At 38.0% G+C, this 22,734-nt stretch overlaps 2 protein-coding genes across 4 annotated transcripts; both read left to right on the top strand.

Annotated features, from left to right (window-relative positions):
• The first annotated feature begins 1,396 nt into the window (after positions 1–1,396).
• Positions 1,397–12,878, top strand: LOC132841479 (transforming growth factor beta-1-induced transcript 1 protein-like). 3 transcript variants are annotated; one of them, XM_060863804.1, is made up of 12 exons: positions 1,397–1,755; positions 4,198–4,248; positions 5,267–5,424; positions 5,567–5,622; positions 8,134–8,270; positions 8,581–8,662; positions 8,905–8,989; positions 9,070–9,252; positions 9,863–10,036; positions 10,124–10,205; positions 10,426–10,574; positions 11,033–12,878. In XM_060863804.1, exons 1-12 carry the CDS (start codon positions 1,743–1,745, stop codon positions 11,297–11,299), a joined length of 1,437 nt encoding a protein of 478 aa, XP_060719787.1. In that variant the 5' UTR covers positions 1,397–1,742; the 3' UTR covers positions 11,300–12,878. The 3 variants fall into 3 exon arrangements, with proteins under 3 accessions (XP_060719787.1, XP_060719788.1, XP_060719789.1); XM_060863805.1 differs by lacking the exon at positions 4,198–4,248 and having other exon boundaries at positions 1,402–1,755; XM_060863806.1 differs by lacking the exons at positions 1,397–1,755; positions 4,198–4,248 and having other exon boundaries at positions 5,285–5,424; positions 5,571–5,622.
• Positions 12,879–13,603: 725 nt separating this feature from the next.
• Positions 13,604–21,407, top strand: patl2 (PAT1 homolog 2). Its single transcript, XM_060891150.1, has 18 exons — positions 13,604–13,676; positions 14,127–14,289; positions 14,594–14,841; positions 14,981–15,046; positions 15,350–15,397; positions 15,501–15,680; positions 16,558–16,691; positions 16,819–16,893; positions 17,031–17,154; positions 18,481–18,601; positions 18,720–18,814; positions 18,936–18,989; positions 19,212–19,354; positions 19,453–19,609; positions 20,119–20,259; positions 20,385–20,482; positions 20,639–20,779; positions 21,060–21,407. The coding sequence occupies exons 1-18, from the start codon at positions 13,656–13,658 to the stop codon at positions 21,091–21,093; spliced, it is 2,043 nt and encodes a 680-aa protein (XP_060747133.1). The 5' UTR covers positions 13,604–13,655; the 3' UTR covers positions 21,094–21,407.
• Positions 21,408–22,734: the final 1,327 nt, after the last annotated feature.

The following is a 22,734-nucleotide window of genomic DNA, read 5'->3' as shown; positions in this document are numbered from 1 at the left end:
GTAATAGGCACTGACAAAATCCCTGCTAAGTAAATAAAGTTTATGATCAGTTACATCATGGCCTATGCTGCAATGAATTAGTGCAAGATAAGACTTGAGAACCTGGAAGGAAATGCTGATGGTAGCTCACCCTCAATGGGATTGGCATGCTGATATAAGCTAAGCATACCAAAGAATGCAGCTACCACCACTACCATTTCTGCGTGCTCCAGAACGGGCTGCAGAGCCCGTGGTGTCAGAAATGGGCTGTTTGGCCATTTTATAACACAATGATAGAGGACAAAGGAAGACTTTAGAATTAGATTTTGACGTTATATGGCACACTGTAATCTAGTTATATAGGGTGTAACCTAATATGAATAAATTATTCAGCCTTTTGAAAAGATAATACCTGCTAATTGAGACTAAGGTCTTTTGGAGTGCAGGGAGAGCTACTGAAGGCCTTTTTTGACTCTGTGGTGGCCTCAGCCATATTCTATGGTGTGGTATACTGGTGCACCAGCATCTCTACTGCAGAAAGGAAAAGACTGGACAAGCTGGTCAGGAAGACCATCTCAGTCCTGGGGATGTTTGTCACATTTTTGATATGCATATTCATATACACTATATGGCTGAACATTTGTGGACACCTGACACCACCATCATACCCCCATGTGCTCTTTTAACATATTTTTCCAGATTTATTCTTCCCTTAGCTGTTATAGTAACCTCCGTTCTTCTGGAAAGCCTTTCCAGTAAATTCTGAAGCGTGGTTGTGGTGATTTATCCATTCAGTCACTGATGTCCTGATGTGTGTGTGTGTGTGTGAGAGAGAGAGAGAGACTAGAAGACTAGAGAGAGCGAAGTCCAAAACCTCCTTACTGAACATGTTTTTTTGGGGGAGTTATTATTATTATTAATATTCAGATTATTATTATTCATATCATTATTATTCAAATTATTATTATTATAGACTGATCTTTAACTTCAAAATTGTGTTATAAAAACACAATTCTGATGAGTAAAACCTTTTTTCCCCTAGCAACTGCATGCCAATCAATTAGTTTTCGATGATGAGTTTTTCTTTATAGGTTTCAGTATATTGTGAAGTGATATGCGCTATTTTCTAGAAGCTGAAGCCACAATTCTCGGACAAACCATTACTTTTTCGTGCCTGCATTACAGGCGGTGACCGAGTCAGTGTTTCTGCCCCAAATATGGGCTTGGAATGTGCGCCATGACGCATTCAGCCAGAGGGCGTGGCCTTGATTATTATTGAGGGGACGCTCCAATCTGCTCTTACACAGAATTCGTGGTTAAGGTTCCACAAAGGGACGACGGAAAAAAAAAAACATTTCTTTGAATTAAAAAATATTCATTTTACTACTATTCCTAATGGCTAATATTCACAGAATTCGACCTTTATCATAATATTTTCTTTACCTTTTGTATTGCGCAAAATATTATAAAAGAAGAGTGATCTGTTTCTGGTACACAACTTTAATGCCCTTACTAGTGTAGTGTACATTTATTTATAATAGAACACAGCCGTATTCTGGAGTCGTTGCTACAGGAAAAGGGGGCGGTGGATAAGAGGGGAAAGGGCCACGCCCATTTTATCCACAGCAGCCGAGTGCGCCGTCTGGGAATAACGATAGAAGCCTGAGGAGACGCGCGCGAGCCGTTAGGAATAACGGGCAAGTTCGAGGAAATAAACGGGGAAATACTACATATTTACACCATTATTATTCTAAGAAGTGGAGATGGATGATTTGGGTACGTACTCCTTTTGGCTGTTCGTTTATATATATATATATATATATATATATATTTATTTATTTTGCGCAGTCTGATTGGCATCTACAGTGATGAGGAAGAAGGAGGGAGGAGTGAAGAGAAAGAGAGAGAGATGAGAAATGAAAATGAACAAAACAAAGCAAACAAAAAAAATGTTTTTGAGTCTCGGTCGCATCTCATTTCTGATTTCTATCCCATACAAACCTGGATAGACGCTGTGCGCGCTCGCGTAATGCCCAGGCGCGCTCACGTCTGCCCCTGGACCCTAGGAAACTTTTAGCAGACTTCATTTTACTGCAGACTCTGTTGTGCACATGCATACCTCCTATTTCCATATGCAGCGCTTTAGATTTAGATGTAGAGGAAGTTTTGTGCACTACATAAGGTATAAAATCCATAATCCCAAATGGTTTACTATTCAATTCACTATACATTTACACTCACTGGGGATGGACGTGTCCCAAACCACGTTCCCTTTACCCTTTATAGACAACTTAAGTCTCACCATCATTATCATTCCACTGTGGGCTTGTCACAAACCACACACCTTATTCACTACATAAGCCACTAGGGTATGTAATATACACTCTATCTTTAGCTGTGCATTATCGGATTTTTTTCATAAGTGCACTAAGTAGTGTTAGAAGTTGTGATTTTTTTGTATTTGTGATTCAGCCTCCTACTCCATATAAAAGTACACTAAAAAACTTACTTGGTGTACTAGGTGTTCTAATTGCTGTGTTATTGTAAATATGCAATTTCATAACCACATGTAGTGCATTACCTATGAGTGAGAAGCTTTTATTGTATACCCTATGTAATGCATGAAGATTCAGTAGAGAGTGATTTGGGACACAGCTTATGTATGTGGTAATTACAGATTGTGTGTGTGTGTGTGTGTGTATTTGAGAGAGAGAGAGAGAGAGAGAGAGAGAGAGAGAAGAACAGGGAGGGCGGAAGGAGGGACACGCCACATCGCCTATGCGCCCTTCTGAGGCAACCAACATGGCCAAACACACACACACACACACACACACACACACACACACACACACACACACACACACTCACTTAGACAATTAATGAAGAGGCTTGGGATTTATAGCCACATGGTGATGAGGTCAGTTCAGAGTTTGAGGGTGGAAACATTACTGTGTGTGTGTGTGTGTGTTGAGAGAGACAGGAAACAATGCTTACCAAGCACGGTAAGTCCTGAACCAAACACATCTGGATTAGATTGAGACGAGGCTGAATTAGCTTTCTTTACTGTGTGTGTGTGTGTCACACCAGCAGAGTGTGCAGCTCTAAATATGGTCAAGTACAACAGACAGGAATTTTACCTCCTTATATGAGCACATTAGTATGTGGTGTTTGTGTGAATCATCACACTGCTTGATGCCAAACACACTTGAGTTAAACAGAGATCACTGCCGTCTGTCGATGTTACACAACTTGACAAAAATCCAAACTGCATTATCTAATCCAGCACTGGTTCCCTCTTCTCTATCTAGTGTCCTAACATTGGACACAGATTGAACGATTATCAGAGATAATCAATCTGTGGACGTGTCCCATTTTACACAAAATATTCTCAACAAGGGGCACAATAAAAAGACCATCATCAGTCCACGGTGGGTGTATCCCAAACTATACAACCTGTCCAATAAATGGGACACAAACAAATCATCGTTGTTCCACTCCGGCCGTGTCCCAATCCACACACCTTATTCACCAGATTGGCCACAAACACACCACTATCAGCTATTTTGGATACAAACTACATAACATATTCTTTATATAGGGCACATTAAGACCAGTCGGCTGTGGGCATGTCCCAATCCATACATCCTGTTCACTGTACAATGCATATAAACAGCATCAATTCTCTGTGGGCATGTTCCAAACCACACAACCTATTCCAACCTAGGAAGTATAGATGCCATCATTGGTCCACTGTGCGTGCCTCCCAATCTTATATTATCTTATATAATCTTATATGATTATATCTTATATTATACAGTGTATATAATACACCATATTCAGTATATGATTACATAATCAGTGTATAATCACCATCACCGGTCCAACTCACACTATTCACTATGCAGGCCACATAAACACAATCATCAGTCCTGTTTAGGTGAATCCCAATCCACATGCCCTTATGCACCATAATAAAGCACCTAAGGCAGTTAATTATCACCACTGACTTTGAATGGCAGTGAGTTTGGGAGTCAAAGAGTCGACTCTTATTGGTGAACTGAATCAAATGATCTGACTCACTGAAAAGCTCCAGAATTCCTGTGACTAAAATGCATTAGAGAAAGTTTAGGAAGCGATTCTGAGTTATCAGGCGTCCGGCACGCTTTTCCTTTTGCCTGCTGCTTTCAGTTTGATCCTCTTCCTGTGTGTGTGTCGTAGGAGAGCCTGACTCGTCTAACTACCCTCTCAGCCCCCGTATTGTTGTGTTTGGTATGTAACTGTCAATCTGTCAGTCTTTCTCTTTTTATATGTGTATATGTATTTTCTCAGCATTGCCTGAACTTCCATTTCTCATTCATGTCTCACAGCATGCTTTGCTTTGCTAAATGCATTCATAATATATATATAATGTGTGTGTGTGTGTGTGTGTGTGTGTGTGTGTGTATAGGGGAAGTGAGTATTCTAAATAAATGAACAGCATGCTTGCACTGTAAATGTGGGAGAAGAAACACACAGGATGGATATTGACAGAGTTGCCAGTGTGTTTTTTTTCTGTATGCCAAATTCCAATACTTTAATACTAAAATATTTAATGTTTACCAAAACTTGGAGCAAATCACATAAAATGTCTGCAAACAAAAACAAACATTTGCTTGTTTTTAAATAAAAGAAATTGAGGAAAAAATAGAAAAACTTCTGGCAACCTCTGGAAATCTGGCAACCCTGATTAAAATATTATTTAAAAAAAATGTTTTTTTCTAAAATCTCAGTTAGTTATCTCAGTTTTTTTCTAAAATCTCAGTTAGTAAACCAAATGAAAATTAAGTCTGATAAGCTCTCTGAATTTTGTTGAATTCATATTAATGCTGCTTGGAAATAACGCGTCAAAAATAATAAATAAAATAATAATTGCTATATTTGCTAATGGTATTCCTAAACACACTGCTGTTCATTTATTCTCGCAAACACTATTTATGACTATTTATTTAATTTAATTATATTCATTGAATTAATGAGCTTATCGATTGGCTGAAGAAATTTCATTTTACACCTTGTATCTGATGATGTTTTTCCCTCCAGTTTTTGACTTTCACATGCTTCATTTTCTAATATTTCAAGTTCATAAAATGTTTTTTTTTCCAGTTGAGGGCGGTGAATTTTTTTTCTCATATTTTTACATATCTTTATTTCTTGCAGTACAAAAATCTCTCTCTTTCTCTCTCTCTCTCTCTCTCTCTCTCTCTCTCTCTCTCTCTCTCTCTCTCTCTCTCTCTCTCTATCTTTGTAGACGCTCTATTGGCCGATCTGGAAAGCTCTGCATCTCCTCTTGCGCGATGCCCCGTCCTATTGACTTCAGACCCTCCGGTGACCTCTGATCCCTCCCCTATGTGCAACCAAGACTCCTCTCAGAACCGTCCTCCTCCTCCTGCATACACACCTCAGCAGGCAAGAAAATCAAACACACACATTTTCTGAGTTTCTTGATTTATTAAAATATTATTTTTAAAAATGATTTTACTATTTTCACTATTTTCACTATTCTCTCTCTCTCTCTCTCTCTCTCTCTCTCTCTCTCTCTCTCTCTCAGACAGTTTCAGCTGCAATGAAGTCCAGCTGCTCTCAGAACCCAGACAAGCTTTACAGGTAGATTAGCATCCAACAAGGCTGCCACCATGTCGAGGGGGAAACACACATCACACTGAAAAATGAGCAGAAGCTGTATATCAACAAACACCTGACCAGCTACACAACAAACTTACAGTATTTCACAATTGCTAAAACACATTTCTTGAAACCTTCACCCATATTCTCAAAACTTTAAACACAAAACCCAGTCTTTAAACTACATTCCCAAAACCCCTGACTCTTCTGGCAAAATCAAACACTTGCCTCAAAACCATTTGATCTGTGCTCAAACTCAAACAATGCTTTCAAAACATAAACACAGCCAGTCAATATATAACCAATCATCAGCATTCATTAGACTACATCAAAAAATTGAGAACACAGCGTCCAGGGCATGTAGTTACAGAGAAAAAAATGTTTATTTCATTTAGAAAATAATTTTGCCATAAATAAAAGTAAATAATTCTCAACTCAGTACAGCAAATATATTGCATACTGCAAGCACTGCAAGTAATACAGTATTGAATTTCTGTATTTTCAGCATAAAAATAAAGTAAGCCCAAAGAACAAAGACAACTCTAAATGTAAATGTGCTCTAAATGTGCATTTGCAACATCAAAGTCAATGAGAGACTCATTCTGCCTCAGCATGCTGTCTTCGTGCTGGGTATGGCCAGAGGACTTCGTCCACATCACATGTTGTCCCTTCCTAGGCAACGGGGGAAGAACCCTCTCGTGTGCCGGATCCAGCCTTGACAACACTCCACACCTATGTCATTACAGGCCAATTCCATTGCCTGTAAAAGATTTACCCTTGTATATGGGTTACGTTCATAGACCTTCCATCGCCAAGCAGAGAAAAACTCTTCTATTGGGTTGAGGAAAGGGCTGTATGGTGGAAGGCAAACATTCACGAATCGCTGGTTGATGTTGAACCACCCACGTATTCTGACACCAAGGTGAAAGCTGACATTGTCCCAAACCACAACATAGACAGGATGCACTGCCTGCTGATGATGCTGCTGCTCACGTTCAAACAAAACATCCCGAAGACCACCCAGAAATGTAAGAAGATGGTCAGTGTTATATGGCCCTAGGGTTGCATGACGGTGGATATGTATATGCACTCCTGATTTACATACACTACAATATAGTGCAGTTACAGTATCAGTATAGGACAATAACTGTAGGCTACAAACTTGTACTGTAAGCATCAGTGCTGAAAGTGTACACTTACTTGCACATTCGGATATCCGAGATCTTTGACCCTTTCTGAATTGCGCTCAAAGGGTACTCTGTACACTTGCTTCATGCTTACCCTGTTGGGAAATGGTAGAAAGGCTGACACCTGTTGATACCTTCAAAGTTTACATTGTCTTCTACAAATCTTTGCTGTATTTCACGCAGTTGGATGCCATTGTTTTGACGGACCATATCAACAATGAGAGCCTCTTGCTGTTGGGAGAACAAAGGAGTCCTTCCACCCTCATTTGGTAGTCTTGCAATTCTACAAAAGGGAAAATGCTCTTACAAATGTATACATACAGAAACAATAGTAATGGACATCACATTCATATGTAAAATGTATTGTAAATCTTTTTTCTTTTTTCACCACTCCCCTTTCTATTGACAAACTGATGTAGTATATCAAATGTATACAGTAAACTTTCAGTCACACAAATTAGAAAAACAATACATTTACCTGTTCTCTTCTCTGAATGTCCTGATTATGGTGGCCACAGAGAATCTGGACAAATTGGGTTGTACTCTTTGTCCTGCTTCCCTCATTGTCATTCCATGAACAAGAACATGGTCTATCACAGTTGCCCGAATTTGATCTGAAATTACTATTCTTGGTCTTGGTCTTGCTCTTCGTTGTCCTTGTACTCTTCCTCCTCTTCCTCCTCTGCCTCTCACATTGTTTCCATTCATTGTGGTATCAACACTCAATGTACCTGGGCCACCTGTGTACTTCTAGACAACTGATTTGATCACATCATTAGAAACAAGTGTGAACAATTTTGAGTTGTTGTGTGTAAACGATGACAGCTGTGTTGTAGTTGTGTTTAACTTTTGCCACTTGTATTTACAATTTTGCAACACAGTGAGATAGTGAGTAAGAATGTGTTTAGAGTTTTGCAAAAAGAGTGGATGAGATTTGCAAACAGTGTCTTAACTACCTGAACTTGTTTAATGTTTTGCCTACAAAGTGACTGATTCGACAAATGGGTTTAGGCCACTGAGCATTGGGTTCAGAGAATGGGGTTTAGTGTTTTAGCAATTGTGAAATACTGTAAAAAGGGCAAAAAAGATCATAACGCTTCAAAAGATAACTTTTTCAAATGCAGTATTTATGCAGTTGGGGCTGATGATACACAAATATGCAAATAATAAGCCAGGGTTCAGGAATGTACAGTGTGAAAGGTCAGATTAGGAATTCCTGAGGTTTTATTAAATATTTTAAAATTATTAAATATTATGAGCAGTGTGAACATTCAGTCTGTGTGACTTTTCTCCGTGTCTACCTCAGTACGGTGTGTAAGCCTCGCTCGCCACGTTCTCCCGAGCCTCCTCCTGCGTTCTCGTCCTCATCCGTGTTGGGTGGAGGCCTGAGTGAACTTGACCACCTGCTGCAGGAGCTCAACGCCACCCAGTTCAACATCACTGGTTTGTGCGTTCTATATATATGTTGTATTCTTCATTATACCCCAGCAATTTGCTGATGATTACAAATTTTGTATATTTTTTTTTATCCATTTGCAGTTACTTTTAACCTTTTATCTGTGATTCAGGTTGGGGTTGTAAAACGTATTTCCTTTATTTCTGTTTATTGCTTAATCAAAGCTGAATAAACAGAATTTTAAGAATTAATTTCTTACTTATTGTATTAAGCAAAATATTATGATGTTCATTGTGTATCATATTATCTTTATTGCTGATTTGTTCACCGTCTCACGCTGATTGTCGTGTCTCCTAGATGAGATTCTGGCTCAGTTCCCTACAGCTAAAAAGGAGGACAAGGACAAGGAGAAATCAGGAAAGTCAACCCCGTCCACTGGGTGTGTTCTCTTCTACTCAATTTAACATCTGCTTTCTACTCTGTAATTTTAGAAAACACATTTTAGAGTTTGAAAGTCATCAGAGTTTGAAAGTCATCCAGCTGTAACTGAAAATGTGATTACTATCCGAGAAAAATAATGACATCAGAAGTTCTACTGCAGTGCCTTCTGGGTAGCTTAGTCAGTAATGGTTCAGTAACTGCTTTAATTAGCTGAGATTGTGTGTGTGTGTGTGTTTTCAGGTCAGTGAAACCCTCTGCCACATCAGCGACTCTGGAACTGGACAAACTGATGGCGTCACTGTCTGATTTCCGTGTGCAGAGCATAGTAAGTAGCTATCGTCATTATGTCTCTGCCTTATTGCTTAAAAACCTTTTGTCTTGACTCCGCCCATTCTCTGTTATTAGCCGACAGCTCAGGCCAATCCTGCGCCTTTGCAGCAACCGGTATCCCCGGCCCCACCTCCGGCGTCCTCCGGAGGATCACTGGACAGCATGCTGGGTCTCCTCCAATCAGATCTGAGCAGACAGGGCGTGTCCACTTCCTCCAAGGGAAACTGCTCCGCCTGCCAGAAACCGATTGTGGGACAGGTGTGCGTTACGCTAATGCTAATGCTAAAACCATTTATGGCAAACTGCTTTATAAAAACATTGCGTAACCTTGTTTCTACGTTCTTTTATATAAAAAAACAAAAACAAAACAATTTAGTTAGCATATGGTTATTATATATATATTAGATATCCCAGTGCAATATTAGATTGCATATGGTTCCTAAATACAGAGTTTAACATCCTCAAATCCAGTTATTACCCATAATACCTCAGGGGATGTGGGTAATAATACACCATACAATATTTACAATACATATATAAAGTGTAGAATTTTGAAGAAAAAAAACATTTTAGTTAATTCTACATGTTTTAAACAGTATGAGAGTAAAATGTATCTAAACATGTTTTTTTAAATACATTTACAAATTAGCAGATTATTTAAATTTAAAGATAAAAAATGTATGTTGTATAATGTATGTAGGTGATTTTAGTTGTTTGCCTGTTTTATTAACTAGTTATTTATTTATTTATTTATTTATTTATTTATTTATTTAATTAATAATGTTATTTATGTTTGTTTATTTGTGTGCATGCTAAGATTTGCGAAGCATATGCTGATTGATCTCTACACAACGCCTGTGTGCTGTAGGTGGTAACGGCTCTTGGGAGGGTCTGGCATCCCGAGCACTTTGTTTGCTCCGAGTGTGAATGTGAACTGGGGAACCGTAACTTTTTCGAGAAGGACGGGCGTCCGTACTGCGAGCCGGATTACTTCAGCCTTTACTCGCCTCACTGTGCACACTGCAATAAACCCATTCTCAACGTGAGAGTCTCAATTTCTCTTTCACATTCTCTCTTGATAAAAAAAAGAAATAAATGAAATTAACGTTGCTTTTTTTTTGGTCTGTAGAAAATGGTCACGGCGCTGGATAAAAACTGGCATCCTGAGTGCTTCTGCTGCGTGAAGTGCAGCCGGACTTTTGGAGATGAAGGTACGCAAGAGATTCAAACGGTGCTGCATGATAAACGTGTCTTTTGATTGGCTGAGAGCAGGAACATTAATGTAATACACTATAAACACACCGCTGATCATTATATACACACCACTGAAAAACAGTTCTCACATCTGTAGGCATGGCTTAGTTACACCACCATGTGTTTTAGCTGTGTGGAATTTTGAGATATGGAGCGCTTCCTGTTTTCTTCTCTCAGGGTTTCATGACCGTGAGGGACAGCAGTACTGTCAGCAGTGTTTTCTGGCGCTGTTTGCATCTCGTTGTGAAGGCTGCTCTCAGCCCATCGTGGAGAATTACATTTCTGCCCTCAACTCCCTGTGGCACCCACAGTGCTTCGTCTGCAGGGTAAGCTGACTGACTCAGGCTCTTTATTCTACACTTTATCCACTCTATTTACTATTGAGACAAACTGGGTGGTTTATGGACAAATCAAAACAAAATGATACAATAAAATATCATAATAATATATACAATAAATTAGCATAAGGAATTGCATACTACAATGTTTGCCCAAGAAAAAGAATTTTTTTTTGTTTTCTTCATGAGGGAAAAAATTTTTAAATTTGGAAAGAAACAAATCTAATTTGTAACAAATGCTTTCATTTTCCATTGTAAAATTTAAAGCAGATTCTTCAACGTTAAATATTAAAGTGTTAGTTTGTAGTGTTTTTTTTTTTCATTTCACATTGTACCAACAAAGGAAAACATAATTATGTAGAATTTATTTTCTTTAAAATGATAAAAATTACCTTTGAATTGAAGTTATTGTTTAATATTGATTCACTTATTATTTTTGAACCTAGGAGTGTTTTAGCCCTTTTGTGAACGGAAGCTTCTTTGAGCATGAAGGCCAGCCGCTGTGTGAGGCACACTATCACCAGTCTCGTGGAAGCGTGTGTCAGGCATGCCAGCAGCCCATCGTGGGACGCTGTGTCACTGCCATGGGTGCGAAGTTCCACCCGCAGCACCTCGTGTGCCAGTTCTGCCTTAAACCCCTGAGCAAAGGCTGCTTCAAGGAGCAGGACAACAAGCCCTACTGCCACCCATGTTTCCTCAAGCTCTTCGGCTGAATTTAACCTGGAAAATTTCCAGTAGGAGGATGTTCATAACAGGAAGCATTACAGGATCAGTATTGTTATCTTGAATCTTTTATCTTTATATAAAAATCAGTAATTTGCAAAAGAACAAAAACAAAATTGAATGATATATATATATATATATATATATATATATATATATATATATATATATATATATATATATATATATATAAAGATTATTTGTAAAAATGTTCCAAACTCACTTGAGTGATATTGAAGAAAAGAAGCATGTGATAAGTAACTAAACTGTTAGCTGTTTACATGCACACAGTAATCCAGTGTTGTTCTTAGACAGAATAAAGATTTTTAAGAAACAGAGTATAATGTTCAGATTTTGGCCAGACTGAGACTTTTTAAAATAATTTACCCAAATGAAATCAAATTTCTAAATGTAATGTTGATATTTCTGAGAGGTTTGTCCCATTTTCATTGTCACTAGGTCTTTACATTGATAGCTAATGGCTACATGTCAGCTAGCATTTTCAGAAAAATATCAGTGAAGATGGCCATTCTTTTAAAAATAACTGATAAATACTAATTTCCATTTTCTCAAATAACAACACTGGACTATTGATATACATGTTAATAGAATTATAGAGGCTGAAAGACTATAGGAATAAACACACATACAATACAGTGAATATTCCTAACATGTAGCATGGCTTAAGCAAGTAAGCATGTGCCGACCTTATGTTTTTCCATCATGCTAACCGCTAACCTTTGCTTTGTAGACAAAATCAATTCTTTAAATAATTAACTGGACCTGAAGCTTACTTGAAGTCACCCATTTCATTCTTAGCTATGTTTAAAAATGCAATACTGTGATCTCATGTGCTAACACTAGTTAGCTGTAAGTGAAAACTTAAGCTGCAGGAATAATTTTATTTTAATGTCTTGTCTAAGTTTAAGAAAGTCTAGGTGTTTAAAATCGAACAGTTGCCTGCCAGACATAAAAAGGTAACACTTACACTTGGAGTTCTATCAAATTACGTTAACTAGTTAAATTTAAAAAAAAAAAGTTCTTTATAGAAAAGGAATGATTGTTTTAGCACTGTTTCTCGGCACATGCTTACATGACAGCCATGTGAACAGCCAAAGCTTTCAATTTCTTTACATATTAAAGAAGTCACTGAATTAAACCCCACAACAGTTACTGATAATCACCAGCTGTCTTATTTAGCTTTACAGGGGAAAAAAAATGCTCATTTGCATAAATGATTTCCAAAGATCCTTTTTGTTACTATTTGGATTACATATGAAGTTAATTTTGTTTGGATTTTTTCGTATTTTAGTTTAATATATTTGCTTTATGCAGCTTATAGTCACTGCTATTGCATATGTTGTTATAGGTTTTCATACTTTAAGTCTGTGTCTTTTTTATACACATGATGAGATATGGAATACTGCCAAAGATTTATTTTAAAAGATGTTTACACCTTGTCCTTATGCAGAATTCATATTCAAATAAGCTGTTTTTTTTTCTTTCTTTTTTTTTGTCTCTGCTGTTCCTGCCACACAACAAAGATAATAAACACTTTTATTTGTACTAGATGGGTCTGTGCAATAATTTCATAGCTCGGTAATCTGAGTTCCCAGTGCAAGCTAAAATTCAATGAAAATAAATAAATAACTAAATTAATAATAATAATAATAATAATAATAATAATAAATATGATTAATACCATACAAAAGCATATAAAAACACAGCATGTAGTATGAGCTAAATGTTTAACATCTAGCTCTGTATATGACAATGCAACCTTTATAAATCTAATTTTAAATTTCAGGCAAAATTGATTCAAGCTTTTTTCTCTCTCCGCAGCCTCAATATACTGGAAACTAATAATAATAAATAAATATTTAAAAAATATAAATATTAAATAAAATGATATTACAATTTATAAAATATAAATCTTAAATAAAAAAAAATATATATACATATATATAATTATTTTATTTAATATTTATATTTTACACACCTATATACCTATATATACTCAACAACTTACATGTGAAATTAATATGTGTGATGATAATAAGCACTGACACTAATGTGTTACATTTCATTCTTCGCTCATTTTTTCCCGAATTACAAATATTTTATCACACACAACTAAGAGTTTCGTTCCTGCACATTTTCAAGCTTTACCTGAGCACGAACTCTCTTACAGGTATTTTAGGGAAGCGCTTGAAGGCAGCATGGCGCTAAGCCCCGCCCCTGCAGGTGTATATATTTATAAAGACGTTAATGAGCATCCCTACATGTCGGATAGGAAAAAAATTGCCTGTCGGGGAATAGCAGTGTGATTTCACATATATAATCCAAATGAGTGATTCTGTGAACCCGGTAAGATGTTTCTGGTTTACCTTCACAGTCTAATCCGTGTTAATCCCGGTCGGAATTGATTCATAGAGGCACTGTTCGGGTTTGAGTCTATTATTAATGCTCTTTTTAGTGAGTCGGTTCATTTGGCTCAGTTCACCAAAAAGAGTTGCTGGGTCGCTAGTGGCAACTGAAGATGTACTGATTTCATTGTAGATTGAGTTAAAATGTTGATAGATCACAAGTGGTGATGTATAATGGTGGATTGAACTGAGGGCTGGGAATTAAATAAATAAATGATTTATGACATGGTGGATGAAATTTGATTAAGCTGGATGATGTGAACAGAAAAATATATCCATTTTGTTTTTCATTAATTGTTTAGAGTTCTAGCCTGATAAGCTCAAAGCACCATCATGAGTTTAGGTGAAGTTTAGGTTCTTGACTAAGGTGCAGATATTTTTTGGATTGCAGGAGGAGAAGGGTGACCCTGATCCTGAGGCCAGCTGGCCTGAAAATGGAGATCAGTGGAGCGATAAAGAAGATGGAGGAGAAATGGAAGAATCTACACTCATTCAAGAAATGGTGGAAGAGGATGAAGAAATTGACCTCTACAATGAAGAGACCTTCGGACTAGGTCAAGTGGTATATCTTGTTCTTAGAAGCTACTTAGATCTTTAAAATCTAACCTTGGCTGTAAGTGTCACTTATGTTGCATGGCAAATCTCAACCAATCTTCCAAACTGGCTTTGCTGAGAATTTGGGAAGGATTAGGTCAGGATAATAAAAAAGGCATATCTGAGATTGCAATCACCACCTTGAGGCACTAGTTTGCTGTGGACTGTGTGTGTCCCCATTCTGGAGCATTAGTAATATTGTGTAGCCACCAAGATGCTGCTATCTTGGTATAACATTAAACCTTTTTGACTTATTGAATGCAGACCTAAATGCTGAAGATCTAGAGGCAGATCCTGTTGATATTCTTTTAATGGAAGGAAACCAGCCCTCCTCTCCCCATCCTCCATCACCACATGAGCCCTCTCCTCCTAGACCTAAAGGTGAAATCGAGCCCCAGATTTCCGCAGGCCTGCGTGAAAAGTTCCGTAGCCGAAGGGAGAGAGTCAGTAAGGGGCAGCTGCTGGATGACCCGGCTGTCATGAGGACTGTGGAAGGTCCACCCAGTCTCAAGGTTTGGTGTCTTGAGTCTATCTTGCTTGTGTCTCTGGGTCAAGATCTTAAATCCCATTACTCCACAATGTTGTTGAATTCTGATTTAGGTGTTGATTAGTCCAGTCAACTGATATGTTCTGTAACTATTTATGGTTCAGAGTTTGGATAGTGCTATTGTGGACTGTGGACGCTGTTCAGGCTGGGGGGATCTCAACGCCAACATGGTTAGCTGCTTCCTTTTTTCCTTTTTATATGCACATACCATATACATGTATGGTTTGATCATGTTTCTTGCTTTAGCAACATGACTCAATGTAAAGTCCCTCTCAGGTTCCTCTTAACAGCTATGCAGCCTCTTTCTTTACTCATTAGATTATAAGTCTAACATATGCTATAAATATGCTATATGCTATAAATATGCTATATGGTGTTGCTATAAAAGGTACAAACCATATGTTTGTATCTTTTGAACATATCACTAACATTGCTGCTAAAAGCTTATACCTGCTCTGATGTCTTTCACACAGTGGATGATGTCACCATATGGCCCAACGAGACAAACGCCTTTTTTACAAGTATGAATGCTGTGTCTTCTATGAATAAGGCAGTTCCTTGTCACTTTCTGTTTACTTTTTAACATTTGTTTGTTTGTTTATTTATTTATAAATCGCCACACAGGACAAAGCCATTGTGCGAGTGATCGACCGGTCGTCTTGTGGCAGGATGCCATTCACATCTCCTACCTTGCGATCCCCACTGCAGAGGGCTGTCCCTCAGCAGGTGCCTGTGTGTCCGGTGATGCCTAGATCTCCACTACCCCCTCAAAGTCCATTTGCAATTACACAGCGTTACAACCAGGTGACTTCAGTTATAAGTGCTGCTGCCATCTTGGTATATTGCTTTAATGAAAAATTCACAAATGTTGCATGACTGTTTCAATTAACCTAATTCTATACATTTTCAGTTTATTTATTTGTGTATATTATAAGTAATGCAAAAAAAGTTACCTACTGGAAACAAGAGAATTGTGGTTTTGCAAGCAGTTTTATAACACATCGGTTCCCAAGATCTTGATCGCTGCACTCTTCCAGCTGGAACACAAACTTCTGAAAAGTGCAAACCCTTGAATTTTATGAAACATGATCTAATCAATGGACTGAAAAGCTTTGTATGAAACTTTAAGCAGTGGGTAGATGACCTCACTTAACCTTTTGTATAAAGTCTGCTTGTTCATCATCCATGCTTGTCAAACTGCCCCTGTCTGTGAAGTATGTGGATCTTGCAGATATTTGTTAATGAAATGTTGTTAATCTAGTGTATGCCAGAGTTGGTAACTAGGTAATTAACCAAGAGTGTTAACTAAAGTTAAGTGCTGGAGATTAGCATGATGTAAAATTCCACACATTCTGAAGGAAGACACACTTTAGGAGCTCATCTGTGTATGGTGCCCTTAATGCTAGAGGTCATCACCACCCATGATGCAGATTTTAGTATATAATCAAATATTTTAATGCATCTAAATGAATTTTCTAATCAATTTGTTCTGGATGAACACTTCAGGGTAGTGCTTCTCTTAAGAGCACAAGCAAAGAAATAATGTTGAAGCTTCTGCTTTCCTGGCATCAAAGAACAATGTATTTTAGTCCAAAAAAGTCTGTTACTTGTCCGCAATGAGCCATATAATTTTACACAGTATCCCCTCGAAGTGTAATTTTACTCTTGTATTTTTATTTAGCCAGGTGTTTATCTCTCCCCCTCTACGCCACGTTTTCACTCTCCCAAAATGATGCCTCTGCAGTTTGGACCAAACTCACCCCGGCCTGGCCCCTGCTTCAGCCCTTTACCCAGTCCCCTCCCTCAGAGATTCAGGTTAGCTATCTGGAAAGGTTTCTGGGTTTATTTATTCATTTATTATTTTTTTTAATTAAATTTTGCCTCTTTACTATTTAATACTACAGTAACATGAAGTGAAGGTCTGTGACTTTTTGATGTTTAGGTTCCCAGTCCTGGCAACCCAGCTCCATCCTCAGCACAAAAGATTGCTGAGTCAACGTCCTCAAGGCTTACGGCGGTACAATTTTCAAACAGTAATGCCAACAAAGATGCGTTGGTCTTGCTTTAACAATAGTTGTTAGATAAAATGCTAATTGCTGAATACTTTTATTTTTTTTTTATTTTTTATTTTTTTTTTTTATTTTATTTTAACAGAAAGCCAAAGGATTGGGATCATTATGCTGAACTTATGTCGGCCAAAGAGAAGGAGTGGATCGTTAAGCTGCAGATGATCCAGCTACAAAGTGAGAATCTACACCAGGATGATTATTACTACCAGGTAAAGTGGCCCCCACCAACAATGGTTCATTATTTACATTAATGACCAGTTCTATGTAGGTTTTATTTACAAATTTATATCATTGTGCTGGGTCAGTGTTTTTATTAATAGTTTAATTTGTCTGATTAATAATTCAGTTTGATGTATGAATATTTAAACCTTTCTCATGGGTGAGCAGTAAGGCACAATTGGTTCTTCTGATTACCTTTTTTTTAATGGAAAACTTTATTCCTCATTCATTGTTTTATCTTGTACTATGACAATATACTCAAAAGATCAGCCCAGACGTCTCATTACTGGCCATGCTATTTTCTTGGGAGACCCACTGGTGAGAGTCCTGTGTCTCTGCCAGGGTCCTGTGTAGTCATGTCTGAAACAGATCTTTCTGTATTCAACCAGTGGGTATCTAAGAGGTTACTGAACCTTGGCTGGCTTATTTTTTTTAATTCAAAGCAATAACAATTAAGGTGTGTCTTCTGGGTACTGGCAATTATCCTCTGTGGAGGTCAATGCTTCTGTTAACTTCTAGGATGGATTGCATAAGGTTTATATGTACCTTAGCTGCTGAATGGTTTTCCAGAAGGGATTCTTCTGTGTCAAATGTGATGTTGCCATAATAGACACTAATGGCCACAAGTCCAGGACTCCATTAGTGTGATTAAAAGGAAGGAATCTTTCTTCCAGATAAGTTTAATCTTTCACTAAAGCCTTTCAGACCTCCCAAGCAATGAAATGTTTACAAGTGATCAAGTCTTTATCATTTGACTATTTATACAAATGTCCACAACAGTTCTCTTCAGCATCTGCCTCACCTGTTACCTACCTGTTTTCCTCTCTGACTCCCCATGTATAAGGAAACCCTCTTGTGGGAAATTTTCTCTGGCGAACAAGTGAATGTGGCAAAAGTAACTGGCTGAAGGCCCCTGAGTAGGATGACCCTCAGGCTCTGTCTTGAAGGTGGTGATCCCACAAGTTGGTTTCACTTAGCTCGGTGGCCCTGGCCTGCAGACTCTAACCACAGGCCTGTACTGTTAATTGCAATTGCAGAATGGTACACTCAGTTTTATTGTGCTTTGTCTGAGATCATGCCTTGACCTCTAAGCTGTTCACCAAAGGACCAAATAATGTGAAGGGAAAGTGTGGGTTCTAGGGGAAAATTAGTGATTAACAATACTAGTAGAAATGTTTGTGTTAAGGAATTCTTATGAAGAAGACTCAGATTTTTTTAATTTTTTTTTTTTTTGTGATTTTTGGGGTGGCTGCTTGTTCAGGTCAAATTAAACGTACATTTTCACACTTCATATAAATAAAGTTGCATGTGTGTAGGAGTACTACCGGAGACTGGAGACCAAATTGGCTGAAGAAGAAATGCTGGGTGACCGCTCTAAGAGGGAACCACCCAAACTGACCACCCCATACATCAACAAAACTGTATCATACACACCAGGTTTTACTTGTCCCAAGGCTTCCTACTCACTATTTAGCATGCAAATACAAGGAAAAGAAATGGTGAGACTAGACTATACATTTGTCACTACATAGTTTGCCTGTGTTGCATGTTCTAGTGGTTCACATCGAGGGCTCGCTGGGTCAAGTTGCCGTTTCTACATGTTACTCACCACGTAGAGCCATTGATGCTGTCCATGGTCATACTGTAGAGGTGAGGGGAAACAAGAGAAAATTTAAGGCCTTATTTAATGGCTTTTTTTTATTATATATGTATGTGTGTGTATATATGTGCGCCTTTTTTGCTTCTATTTAAAAATTGGCAAAATTGCCAGGAACAGAAAGACATCAGACAGCAGAGACTTGAAGTGCTGAACACCATTGAGAAGGTGAGGTGTAATATTTTTTTTTTTACCCCCCCCCCCCCCCAAAAAAAAAAATAAATAAATAAATAATTTTTGTGACAAGTGCTGTTGAATGGGAACTGAACATGGGTAGATGGTAAATTTCTAAAGAATTGTGATCCATTATATTCTCAGCTTAGCAGTTTATTCAGTGATGATGGTTCTTTTGGATGTGTAATTCTGCTCCTCCATATGCCCTGCTCTCAGTGCTACATCATTTTGTTGGGGGTGGAGGAAGCTGAGAGACTGAAGGCTAGTGTTTCCGATGAGGAGGAGAGGCAGAGACGGCTAAAGACCATTCAGAGAGGAGTGGAGCAGATCAGCAACCAGCTACGCAACCCCAACTCTTTGTAGGACATGCATGCTTGGCTTATATACCTTACACTTTCTGTACATTTTATTTATATATTTTTGTACGTTCTCATGCATTTATTTATTTTTTTTAAAGGGAGTCCACAGAAGAGTTTCTACCATGTCTTTTGGTTTCAAAAGGGAAAAAACTGCTGGCAAGGCTCCTGCCATTTCTCTCTCATGATGCATCTCTGCAGGTTCTGAGGGCGATCACAACACACTTGCCAGCATTAATGAGCCGAGATGTAGATGAGGTCTGTTAATTTTGTTTATTTACCTCAAATAGTACTTCATTGTTCAACAATTTCACATTTTTTCACTTTATAAATGCTACTTTTCAATGTTGGGTTTGGATGCACAATGTGTGGGAAGCAGAAAAAATGCAAGAGTAAGGATGTGAGACTTTAAACAGGAAATACAATCAAGAGTGTGTGTGTGTACACATACCCATGTGACCAAACCCGGAAATACAAAATAAAAGCCAAACATTTTCAGCACTTACGAATTGTGTGTACATTTGTTCCACTAATGAGCACATGGCAATCTGGATGCATTTCTTGAGTCAGACAACTTTATTATATGTGAATACCATGGAGATGGGCTACATGTGATAAACCAGAAAAACATCTTTATGCTGTATGCATGCTGACTTTGTTATGCTGACAAAGCAGCTAATGCCCCACCAGGTTGTTGCGCAAGGTCTTCAGGAGGGAACAGTGAGGCAGTAATACATAATTAATTGATCTCCTCTTCCTTCCACTAGGCTCTTCCTGTTCTCTACCCATCTCTCAGAGCTGTGATTGGCACATTGACATTCACCCAGCTGGTCAGCATTCTCCAAGACTTTACCACAGCCTTACCTGACTCCAAAGACTCACGCTTGACACTGGCTTGCCAAAATAAGGTTTGTAGAGGATATTAATCTTAAATCAGTGTCTTGAAGTTGTGCTGCTGTGATGCAACTGAAGATATTAAAACTTGTGCAGCAAATGTTCATTATTTTTAATTTATTTTTTTTTTTTTGTAAAGTTTGGTCTGTCGTTGCTGTACGCATTGCTTTCGCAAGGTGAGAGACTCCTGACCTCCGATGTTCCCATGGAGCCAAGCATTGGTGATTTTGAGAACTGGTAATACTAAGGAATTTCTGGATGTTGCACATATTTCAAATACTTTGTGTTCTGATTATTGAATGCGTGAATTGGCACCAGTGAGTAAAGAGTAGTGTCACTTCAAGATTTATGACATTACCTACACTTTTAACCTTTTGTGTTCCTCTCCCCTAGGACGGACACTGTTTTCCATGTGGCACGGCAGCTGTCCCGCTCATCTCTCATCGAGCCACTCTGCATGCCGTCCAATCTGCTTACACTGTTCTGTCGTTATTTAGATAAACGCACTGTCCAGCAGCTCAAGAACAACATGGAGTAAGTCCCTTCATGTGTTAAAAATACCTTTTTATGCCAATGTTTTCTTGCTAGAATCCCCAGGCCAGGTGCCTTGGGAGGTTTCTTAACTTGCAGGTTTGATCTTTCATCTAATACTTTTACTCTTGATCAGAAGGCATTACTTAAATCTAGTGCCATGATGGACAGTTGGACCACCTTATTTTCCTTTAAAATGGCTTATCCTGATCATGTGAAGATTAATTTATTTTTTATTTATTGTTTTTAAATACCATTGCAAAATTCCACTTTTCTTTTTCAGGTCTTCAACTGGCTATCTGGCTGTTGGTTCCTGAGAGGAATTCTTTTTTTTGTTTGTTTGTTTGTTTTTTTTTTTGTTTGTTTTTTTTTTTTAAAAGCCCCTCTATAGTGAAACTCTGCTCATCAGCAGATGATCATCCACTTACCCAATCTCTGAACTTGTACACTGAACCCACGATTTCATAAATGTACATTGGGGGGTATTGGGATTCAGCTCTGAGAGAGAAAAATATCCAAATGGATTTAAGTTTCACAAAATTATCTTTGGGTTCTTTTGTAAAGAGAAAATGCAAAGATCCATTTTCTTTAATTTAGGAGATTCATTTCCACATTGCCATGTATGTTTCTAACACTGTGCAAATAATTTTATTTATTGTATCTTTATTTCATCACTTAAGTGAAATTTAAGCACTGTTGTATAGCATATATAAAATGCAAAAAAATGTAATAAATGCAATTCTAAAAATTTGTTACTTCTAAAACCGTTTTTATTTGTGAGAACTCCTCGGTCCTGAACACTACTGACAACGGAAACTCCTTCAAAAAAAACTTTACTAGGCTTCAACTGTTTCTTTGTCCAGTTTGGTTGCTACCATGTGTGGATAGCATTGAGCGACTGCAGAGGTTTATGTTCAAGATTTTTGTTTAAACTGTGTATTTTAGTAGCATATGAAGGCAGCTAACAACCAACTCAGCTGTTTGGTCTGTGGGTCATGTCACTGGCGTAACATTATGATGGATCACAATTCGAGTTGACGGCGTAAAAGGTGACCTATTTTAGTTCAACTTTGTGTTTATGGTTCAACAAATCCTCAGCTTGCTGATCTGACATTGACGAGTGACTGACACAGCCCGGCCACATGTACTGTAAACATTTACCTCATTCTAAAACTTCTCAGAGAATTCCTATGGCCTCCATATGCATGTCTGGCTTTCTGGTTTGGGCTTCACATTCCTGGGTGTTCTGCTGGGGTAAATGGATTTGGAAGAGCATCCATGTTTCTACATTCCAGCAATGAATTGGTTTAAAAAAAGGTAGTGTGTATGAAAATCTGCTACTGCCATGTAGATCCGTCAATCCTGAACTATTCATTCAGCTTCAGTAACTTTATTCTGGATCCACAGCCTATGTGGGAACACTGGTGCAGCTTGGAATATGCAGCGTGTATGATGATCTGGCATCACAGGAACTGTAACTTGAGGCACAACTGTTTATGATCAACCAACACGTTCATAAATGTTCTATTCTACAACAGTTCTATTCCTTTATACATCTTGAGATTTTATGATTTGCAATGTGTGCGCTTTTCCAGATGGTGTGTGTAGGTTGTACAGTTGGTAGACAGAACCAATATTGTCCCCTCGTCTCCTGCAATGAGTGAGTAAAGACACTGGAATGAACTCGGTGGATGAGTATGTTGGGAATGTTTGAATAGAAGGGGGCTGAGTGTTCGGTGTTAAGACACTAAAGGAAAAAGTACCTATTTAAAGAATAAATATTGTATAAGACTATCCAATATCTCTATATGTCGTCTTCGAGTGGATATACACACAGATTCAACATGGCAATCACTACTAATGTGTTGGGTTCTTCCAAACATATCATGCATATTTACCTGTGTATCACTTACTGTGGACAGTAAGATAGATAGTAAGATAAGACAGATAATTGTTTG

This window comes from Tachysurus vachellii, chromosome 2 (genome assembly GCF_030014155.1).
Source record: "Tachysurus vachellii isolate PV-2020 chromosome 2, HZAU_Pvac_v1, whole genome shotgun sequence".
NCBI lineage: Eukaryota > Metazoa > Chordata > Actinopteri > Siluriformes > Bagridae > Tachysurus > Tachysurus vachellii.
The sequence above is the reverse complement of the archived record's forward strand: the minus strand, read 5'-3'. Positions and strand labels throughout refer to the sequence as shown.